This window comes from Doryrhamphus excisus, chromosome 23, assembly GCF_030265055.1.
Source record: "Doryrhamphus excisus isolate RoL2022-K1 chromosome 23, RoL_Dexc_1.0, whole genome shotgun sequence".
Classification (NCBI taxonomy): domain Eukaryota; kingdom Metazoa; phylum Chordata; class Actinopteri; order Syngnathiformes; family Syngnathidae; genus Doryrhamphus; species Doryrhamphus excisus.
Window position 1 is genome coordinate 2,060,423 of NC_080488.1, and position 10,153 is coordinate 2,070,575.

At 41.3% G+C, this 10,153-nt stretch overlaps 2 protein-coding genes across 2 annotated transcripts; both read right to left on the reverse strand.

Moving 5' to 3' along the window:
* Positions 1 to 254: 254 nt before the first annotated feature.
* Positions 255 to 3,290, reverse strand: LOC131110342 (protocadherin beta-15-like). Its single transcript, XM_058063385.1, has one exon. It carries the CDS (start codon positions 3,106 to 3,108, stop codon positions 583 to 585), a length of 2,526 nt encoding a protein of 841 aa, XP_057919368.1. The 5' UTR covers positions 3,109 to 3,290; the 3' UTR covers positions 255 to 582.
* A 961-nt stretch (positions 3,291 to 4,251) lies between these two features.
* On the reverse strand, positions 4,252 to 6,820 carry LOC131110652 (protocadherin gamma-A10-like). Its single transcript, XM_058063938.1, has one exon. The coding sequence runs from the start codon at positions 6,679 to 6,681 to the stop codon at positions 4,252 to 4,254; it is 2,430 nt and encodes an 809-aa protein (XP_057919921.1). The 5' UTR covers positions 6,682 to 6,820.
* Between the last annotated feature and the right edge of the window lie 3,333 nt (positions 6,821 to 10,153).

Sequence of the window (10,153 nt, forward strand, 5' to 3'; positions counted from 1 at the left end):
ATAACCATAACCAACTCAGTCAAAATTCACTTCAGCATAATTCAATTTTTTGGGGCACTTCCCTGAGAAAAAGTAACAACATAGAAATGAATCCAAAACCATATTGTGATGTATATAGATATGTGTGATATATATGTACATATATGTATAGAGTCTTGTATGTGAAAAACACAATCAATAATTGTTTATTAATTTACAATTATTCATATATTTACAAAACACCCACTTGGCCCTCAACTGTCGCTTCAATTGTGCATTATATTGTTGTGCAAAATCATTCAGTACCATGGACAACGACATGTGTAGTAGCTATAGTACATTGACTGGCCGTCAGCCAGTTAAAGGGACAAACAACCATTTAGAATCCCCAACAAATCCCCCACACGGAAAGAAAATACAAACTCCACAGAGATACGGACCTCTTGGATCTCCTGACAGTGTGGCCATGCTAACCACTATTGGTCAATGTTCAACCCCCACTTGGTAGTGCAACAATAAACTGGCAGGAAAGTGTTTCTCAAGGAAGGTTTGAACTTGAAATGTTCTCAAAATAACCATTAAAAACCAAGAACAGAAGCGCATTTATACAAGACAGTGACTATAGTCAGCATTTTCTACTAAGTTGTTGAAAACAAAACATTTTAACGCAGACACAAGAGACACACAAAACCGTTTAAAAGACATAAAACTACAAATATTGAAATCATATGAGTGAACAAAACTATATAACAATGGATGTCTTACCTCCCCAGAAGAAGCGAGTCTCCTGTCAGGGAGCACCAGAGTGTTGGCGTGGCTGCCCGGGACCACAGTAGAACCGATACTCATTCTGGGTCCAACTAACATGTAGCGTTTGTCTCCTGATCTGTACTGGATGCTGTGACACAGTGTCCCATCATAATTAGTGTCTTGGAGATATTTGGAAGTGTACTCTGTGGATTTGGAGCACTGCATGGCGATCAGCACGATGATGCTGATGACAAAAAGGAGGGAGACCGAGCCCAAAGTGATGATGAGATAAAAAGTCACATTGTCGTCCTCCTCCTTGTCCACTTTTGCTGCTGCACGTTTGACATCAGAAGCTGCAAAAGCCTCTTTGGGCTCCACAAGTTTGACAGTCACAGTAGCTGTTGCTGAGAGTGAAACGTTGCCATTGTCTTTGACCAGTATGAGCAGTTGATGCTCAGCCTCGTCTGTCTCTGTCAATGAGCGAAGTGTTCTGATCTGGCCCGTATAGCGGTCCAAAGTAAAGACACTGTGGTCAGTGACTTGCTGCAGTGAAAACAGTAACCAGCCGTTATATCCGATATCAGCGTCATAGGCTCGGACTTTAGTCACCAAGTCTCCTGCTTTCATATTGCGGGGAATCTCCTCCACGCCTTCGGAGGAACCGTTGGAGCTGACTGGATACAGGATGACCGGAGCGTTGTCGTTCTGATCCTGGATGAACACCTTCACTGTCACGTTGCTGCTCAGTGGAGGACTTCCAGCGTCTGTGGCCACCACTTGGAACTGGAAGCTTTTTAGCGTCTCAAAGTCAAAACTTTTCAGTGCTGATATTTGTCCGGTTTCTGAATTGACGTTGAGGAACGATGTGATATCACCTGGCTGTCCATCCCCTCTCACAATATGATAAGTAACGGCTGCATTTTCATCCTGATCCGTGTCAGCCGCACTAACAGATAATATTTCCACACCTGGAATATTATTTTCTATTAAGTACAGTTCATACGGATTGCGCATGAATGTTGGTTGGTTATCATTCCGATCTGATACTTGGACGTTTATTGTGATGGCCGTAGAGAGTGAAGGCACACCACAGTCACTGGCTGTGATTGTGATGTCATAATTAGTTACGCTCTCTCTGTCCAAAGCAGCCTTAGTGACAAGCGAGTACATATTCTCTTCTATGGACGGCGTTAAATCAAACGGAATATTCCCGGCGATTTCACAAACTACTTTACCATTCAGTCCAGAGTCTCGATCCGTGATGCTAATAAGAGAGATGACGGTGCCGGGTTTAGCATTTTCAGGGACAATATTCCGTAATGACGTCACTTCCATTTCCGGCTTGTTGTCATTCACATCCTTGACTTTTATCACAACTCTACCTTCAGATGTCCAAGGCAGCTGGCCTTTATCTGACGCTTGTACGTCTAATCTGTAAATCTCAGTGTCCTCAAAGTCAATCACACCTTTCACCCTGATTTCACCAGTAATTCCGTCTAATTCGAATGTTTCATGTACTTTCTTTTTTTGGGTTTTCCCTAACGAGTATTCTATTAAACTGTTTGGCCCTTCGTCTACATCTGTGGCATTCAATCCCACTACGAGTGTCCCAATTGGAGCGTTTTCTTCCAGTGTGACGCTATAAACGTCTTTGCTGAACACAGGTCTGTTATCATTTGCGTCCAACACAGTGATGCTTAAATTAAGACTCCCAGATTTAGCAGGACTTCCTCCATCCAAAGCGGTTAAGACCAGATTGTGTTCTGCTTTCTGCTCCCGGTCTAAAGATTTTTTCAAGACTAAAAAAGGTATCTTGTCCTCTTCACTGTCCCTCACTTCAATGTCAAAAAGATCCACCGAGCTCAGTTTGTAAAATCGCACCGAATTTGAGCCAACATCTGGATCTCTAGCAGAATGGATCTGAAAACGAGTACCTTGTGGAATATTTTCTGCTATTTCCAGCCTCTGCTCGTTTTCTGGGAAGCTCGGTGGGTGGTCGTTCACGTCCGTGATCTCAACACCCACGTAGTGGATCTCCAGCGGATTTTCAACAACTATTTTCAAATTGATTAAACACACTTTAGCCCCGTTACAGATTTCTTCTCGGTCTATTGTTTTCGTCACAGACAGAGCCCCGTTGTTCTGGTTAAGATGAAACAACGCGTGATTCGGACCCGAAACAATACGAAACCGTCTCTCGGCCAAGGTTCGAATCTCCAGTCCTAAATCCTTAGCGATATTTCCCACCGTGGTCCCCACCTGCACTTCTTCCGGAACTGAGTACCGAATCTGAGCCCAAATCCTCCTCCCAAGAAACAAGACAATCACAGCCACCCACCAGCAGCACTCTCGGTGTCTTTGTCCTCGCAGCGCCATCATGAACAAGAAAAAAAACAACAAAAATGGCTTCCTTTCATGCGTATGAGGCGATCCACTTGTAGTCACACTTCCTCTGCACCATCAGTCGTATATGAATCACAAAAAAGAGACCTCGAACTTTAGATTTTCACCACTGTTCATTCTTACTTGATCCGCACCATTTGCACGCCCTCGGACTAAATAATTCCTTCAATGATGATGGGACGGACCAGCGTACCTCCTCAGCATGATCATCTCCAGGCCCACACTGACACCTAGTGAGCTACAAGGAGAAGGGCAGCTGTGGAATATCATGTTGGGGCCTTCTAAGGGGCCTAAAGCAGCACATCTGCTTCTTTGCTCGATGATTGTTGAGTGTTTTTGTGTTTTTTATTCTAATTAATTACTTTTATGTTCAGACACTAACTTGGACAACATTTAATTACATGCATTACATTCAATGCATCCAATTACAGTTTGTGTGTTTTTTTTGGTGGTGCATGAGTAAAATATTTCCCCTTTGGTGAGGAGCCTCTAATTAAAAAAAACTAATTTGATGATTATACTCCAAAAATTCATATGTGAATATCAGAGCTCATTTTGGAATACAGTATATAAAAAGTAGTAACAAAAAGGCAATGATATGAAGTAATCCAAAATAAATTACTGTAACAAAGATGTCCCCCGTTTGCAACAAACTTATGATGTTTTGAGTGATATAACAAAGAACTAACTTCAGCACCATGGACAGCGATTGAGGTTGCCATAAATCAATAAATTACGGCAACAAAGACGTCACCCGTTTGCAACAAACTTATGTTTTGAGTAATATAACAAAGAACTAACTTCAGCACCATGGACAGCGATTCAAGTTGACAGGCACAAAAGCCAAGCCAATTGATTTCATTCATTCATTCATTAATTTTCTACCACTTATCCTCACAAAGGTACATTGATTTCATCTGAAACCTAAACTACCTTAATTGGACCATAGATGTGTGCAATTATTAAAACAATTAAAAACACTTTAAGACAAAATGCATCCCTTTTTTTGTACAAGACTGCCAGCATTAACAGGAATGACCAATAGGCCGGTATTTTTCAGCCTAAAATCTTAGTTTGTACTCTTCCTGATCATGACAGGAACTTGAATGCTCATTCTGATCATGTAGCTATATAGTCGCGAAATAATTTACACATGCATGAATCACAAAAAGCATAAAGTCTTACCTCCCCAGAAGAAGCGAGTCTCCTGTCAGGGAGCACCAGAGTGTTGGCGTGGCTGCCCGGGACCACAGTAGAACCGATACTCATTCTGGGTCCAACTAACATGTAGCGTTTGTCTCCTGATCTGTACTGGATGCTGTGACACAGTGTCCCATCATAATTAGTGTCTTGGAGATATTTGGAAGTGTACTCTGTGGATTTGGAGCACTGCATGGCGATCAGCACGATGATGCTGATGACAAAAAGGAGGGAGACCGAGCCCAAAGTGATGATGAGATAAAAAGTCACATTGTCGTCCTCCTCCTTGTCCACTTTTGCTGCTGCACGTTTGACATCAGAAGCTGCAAAAGCCTCTTTGGGCTCCACAAGTTTGACAGTCACAGTAGCTGTTGCTGAGAGTGAAACGTTGCCATTGTCTTTGACCAGTATGAGCAGTTGATGCTCAGCCTCGTCTGTCTCTGTCAATGAGCGAAGTGTTCTGATCTGGCCCGTATAGCGGTCCAAAGTAAAGACACTGTGGTCAGTGACTTGCTGCAGTGAAAACAGTAACCAGCCGTTATATCCGATATCAGCGTCATAGGCTCGGACTTTAGTCACCAAGTCTCCTGCTTTCATATTGCGGGGAATCTCCTCCACGCCTTCGGAGGAACCGTTGGAGCTGACTGGATACAGGATGACCGGAGCGTTGTCGTTCTGATCCAGGATGAACACCTTCACTGTCACGTTGCTGCTCAGTGGAGGACTTCCAGCGTCTGTGGCCACCACTTGGAACTGGAAGCTTTTTAGTGTCTCAAAGTCAAAACTTTTTAGTGCTGAAATAGCACCGGTGACCTCATTTATATTTAAAAATGATGTCACAGATGGACCTTTTTGGAGTGAGAAGGTTACTGCTGCATTTTCCTCCCCATCAGAGTCTGTAGCAGTTACAGAAAACAAAGAGTCTCCTGCTTTGTTGTTTTCCAGTACATAAAAAGTATACGGGCTTTCAGTGAATAAAGGTCTATTGTCGTTAACATCTAGTACATCTACATGGACCACCTTGCTAGATGACAACGGGGGTGTCCCTAAATCCTTGGCAGTTATTGTAATATCATACACGTGCATCTTCTCTTTGTCTAAATAGTCCTTCGTGACAAGAGAATACGATTGTCCATCAGGGGATGACTTGAGGTCAAATGGCAAGTGGTCCAGAACACTGCAGACCACCTGTCCATTCACACCTGAGTCCAGATCATTCACTCCCACTAACGCCACCACTGTACCCGGAGGGGCGTCCTCTGGGATGCGACTAGACAGCGATGTGATGTCTATTTCTGGTTTGTTGTCATTCACGTCCTCGACATGGACCACTACGTTGCATTGAGTGGAAAGCGACACGGCGCCTTTGTCAGCTGCGAGTACTTTCATCTCGTAGACTCGTCTTTCTTCAAAATCTAGACCCACTTTGACTCGGAGTTCGCCGGTTTTTTTGTTCAAATCAAAAGGCACGGAGGGGAGTCCTCTTAGTTTGCTTCGTAATGAATATTCAATCTCACCGTTCAGTCCATCATCGCTGTCTGATGCGTTCACTGTCAGCAGATATGTCCCTACTGGTGCGTTTTCCTTCACTGTAATGGAATACTTTAGCTTGCCACACACTGGTGGGTTATCATTTATATCAGATATAATAACAGTAATATTGATAGTGCCTGTTTTGGGTGGTTTGCCCCCATCTGCAGCTGTTAATATTAAATGGTGTTGGGCGGTGTTTTCTCTATCTAAAGGTCGCTGTAAAACAAGAAACGGGACCTTCCCATCTTCACCGAACTCTTCAGTTTCCAGGTGAAAAAATTGGTTATGGTTCAGTCTGTAGGATTGTATGGAATTCAAGCCGACATCCAAATCTTGGGCACCTTCCACCTGGAGTCTATATCCGACAAGGGCGGATTCCAGAACCTCCAGAGTGCAGTTATCATCAAGAAATCGAGGTGTGTTATCATTCACATCGAGTACCTCCACAAGGACTTGATGCATCTCCAAAGGGTTTTCCACCACCACCTTGAGGTTGGTGACGCACGGCACCGTGTTCCCGCACAGCTCCTCTCGGTCTAATCTCTGCTGGGTAGACAGAACACCGTCCCTCGGATTTACCTTGAACTGATCCTGCTTTGTTCCCGACACCACACGGAGATTTCTCTCCTGCAGCCTCCCGATATCCAGTCCGAGGTCCTTGGCCACATTTGCAACCGCACTTCCTACTTTGACTTCCTCCTGAATGGAATATCTCACTTGAGCGGAGATCGGTTCAGCATGAAAAACAATCAGCAGCGGGAGACAAAAGGAAATCCACATCTCCAGCCATTGTCCTCTCGTGCCGCATGTTGCCATCTTTTAGCAGGGAGATTTCAAACCACTGATATTAAATCCACTGCTATTTCAATATCTCAATGCTTTATGTTGCATAAAAAATACAAATCCAGGAGCTGCATCGTTTCCGTGGAAGAATGAAGCTTTTCACGTCCGTTCGTCGACCTTCTTTGGCTGCAAGTGGGTGGAAGATGCTTTAGTGCACCCATTCCGATTACACAGTCCAACAGCGCCACCTACTGTCCATAATGAGATACTGCAACAACCACAAATGTGTAGGAGGTGATGGAAATGGACAGATTTTAATTTCCAAACTATAACTTATATAAATTTGGGTATTATTCAATATTAGGTTGAAAGAGATTTGACTAATTTAACAGTAAATATGGCAGAAAACATTCAAATGTATACATTGCATATGTAGGCTATATGGTGTATACAATACATAAACATGTATTGCATGAAGCCAGCAAAAGTAAGTACAGGAAGTATAGTTTGTTGAGCTAAATTACACTCAATTAAATTTGGAATTTTGGAACAAATTATATATCGAACCCACATCGAAAGCAGTTTCTAATATTCAGTTTCGAATATAATTTTGGCAAAAAAAAGAAGACAAAAAGTTGCCTTCTAGAGTCACAATTAGGGGTGTTAAACTCAGCATTGAGGACGATTCGATACACATCTCGATGCACTGCCAGCGATACGATACTTTCACGATACATGGAATTTTCTGGCGATACAATGAAATAATCATTTAGTTCAAATCAATGCAATCCAATATGATATGATGCAATTTCTTGCTATATGATGCAATTCAACATCATGCAAATAAGCAAAGGGGAAAAATGGAATTCAGTATGATCCTACAAAAAGTATTTGACTTTATTCCTTTCAAGCACTTGGCAGTAAATTCAACTAAAGTGCTGTTTGTCTTTTTTTTTTTTCCTATATGCACCATTCTTGATCATCCTTTTACCACCTTAAAACAGCAACCAGTAAAACAATTCAACAATAATTACTGCTGTAAAAAATACAGTACAGCAACAACAAAGTTAAAGTGACACATTCAACAGTGCAATCAATGTTTGTTTATATTCCTGTCTGCTAAACATACTGTTAATATGACTGAGCTAGCAGCTAAGCTAATACAGTAATGAGGGTCAGAAAATGTAAAAAACAACTTATACCCTTTTAAAATTGTTTCACAATTCAGGAAGAAGAACTGATCTGCTGTTCTAATGTCACCTGCTGTGCTGTGAGCACTCGTTCGGGGAGGGGGTAGAAACTTCCTCGTTGCTGCTGCTTGCGTGGGAACGTCCATGCTTTTTTACTAGTAGTTGTGTGTGCCTTGCACCTGGGGAACAGCATATGGAGTTAAGTTGAACATGAATAAAACGGCGCTTGCATCGGATTTTACTGATACCCATAAACGCATCGCGATGAACCCGGAAATTGCATCCATACCCAGTGAATGAGCCGATGCGCGCATGCGCATCAATGTATCAATTAATATCGTTTATTTTCCACTCCCTTAGTAACAATATTAAACTCACAGTATTGGTAACTTAATACAACAATGTCACTAAAAAAATAACATTTTATTTTGACCATGACTTTGTTTATGTAAATCATACATACATGAAGTATTTCTAGGTGTGCCTAATGTAGTCAGCAGTGAGTGTACACTCCTATCGTGCTTCTACTACACAGAGTAGAACAGTGACCTCTTGTGGAGAAAAGTGGTATGTGCAGCCATGATCAGTTCTAAGCAGAACGCAGTTGTCTGTACTGCAGAGGAAAATAATGAAAATGTTGATAATGAAAAAATTAGAAAATGTAATAAATAAACCAAAAACAATACGATATATATATATACAATATATACATATATTGAAAACAATATATACATATATATGTACATATATTGTTTTACCTCCTCCAATAGTCACACCCATCACAATGTTTACGTCATATCTTTGGCTGCAGCCCAAACATAAATGCGCATGCTCGGACTTTGCCGCATGCTGCAAACCAAAACCCCTCCCCTCCCTCCACACTGCACCAATTCCTGTATCATGGCAAAAGGTTTCCATTAACAGCCAATGGGCTGTGTCGTGGCGTGTACGTGAGCGTGTGCGTCGGTTGTGTATTGGAATATTAAATAAATAAAATATTAAATGACAGGCTGCGTCAGAGCAACACGTACAACGCCCTTCGGAGAGCAGACAGACAGCACGTTGTCATGGCAACGCAGGCTCCTTTAGGCAGGTCACTGTGCTGAGAAAGAAGAATAGATGGGGGAGGGATGCTGTGGATGCTGTGGAGTATTTTATCCACATGGCCTGGACTCATATGCTGGATATGTTTACAGTACTCAGATATACATTATATTTGCTGACATTACCATAAATATTACTGTATATTTTGAAGTCATATCAGTATTGTAGTATTTCTCAGGGGGTATGCTTTAAAGGGGAATTGTTGTTTTCTTTTGAGCTATTAAAGGTCCCTTGATTGATTACAAAATGTGTATTTAAATTGATTTCCATGCATGTTTAATAGCAATAACCCACCATATGCTCTTGAACGCATCCTTCCCTCTGCTGAGCTCAGCTCCCTGGAGACAGAGGTGTTGTGTGCACAATGCAGAGACAGATTCAGCACTTCCACTTTTCTGTTATGGACTAGCTTGCATGGTCCTTACATTTTAATCATGTAAACAATCTGTTACACAGTTAAAAAATAATGACATTATCACCACAGACATGACTAAAAATCAATAAATTTTATGACATCATTAAATCTATACTCCTTCTCCAAACTCCATATTCCATTCTATGAATTAAAACCAAAGTGTTATTCCCAATGTCTTTTTATTCAGTCATCATACAATAAACTCACATTACACACACACACACACAACTTGTGTATGATTCACTGTCAACACCACTGTACACATGAGCTTATTGTACGTATACTTGCCTGCATGTAAAACATTGCAACTTTAAACATGTTCTGTGGCTTGCATTATATAATATATATAACACTGTATATACTGTATATACGTTGATGTGATGGCACAGCAGTTCAGTGGCACCGTTTTTTGACGTATACTGGACTTAAAATTTGGACAACATAATGGAAAAACAACATTAAACTGATCCACTCAAAGGCATAGTGTCCCATGATGCTGATTATTCAATCTATACCTTTATATTACAGTATGGAAGTGAAAAAAAATACCTCTCAAATGTATTAAATAAAATATATAACAAGAAAATAATGATGAAGACGACATCCGGTTCGATTTCAATGTTGCATTGCAGGTACAGGAGTCAGTATAATACACCCGAGCACACTATATTCCAGTACTGTAAACATGAAGTACATAACTGTATGCTATAGGCTTTGAGTTGTACAACATCAGACAAGGTTGATGATATTAAGGAGCATCCACAGTTTGGCTTCTTAAATTAAAAAAAATAATAAA

Coding starts and splice junctions, on each gene's coding strand:
- LOC131110342 (XM_058063385.1), bottom strand. CDS start 3,108: ATGATGGCGCTGCGAGGACAAAGACACCGAGAGTGCTGCTGGTGGGTG.
- LOC131110652 (XM_058063938.1), bottom strand. CDS start 6,681: ATGGCAACATGCGGCACGAGAGGACAATGGCTGGAGATGTGGATTTCC.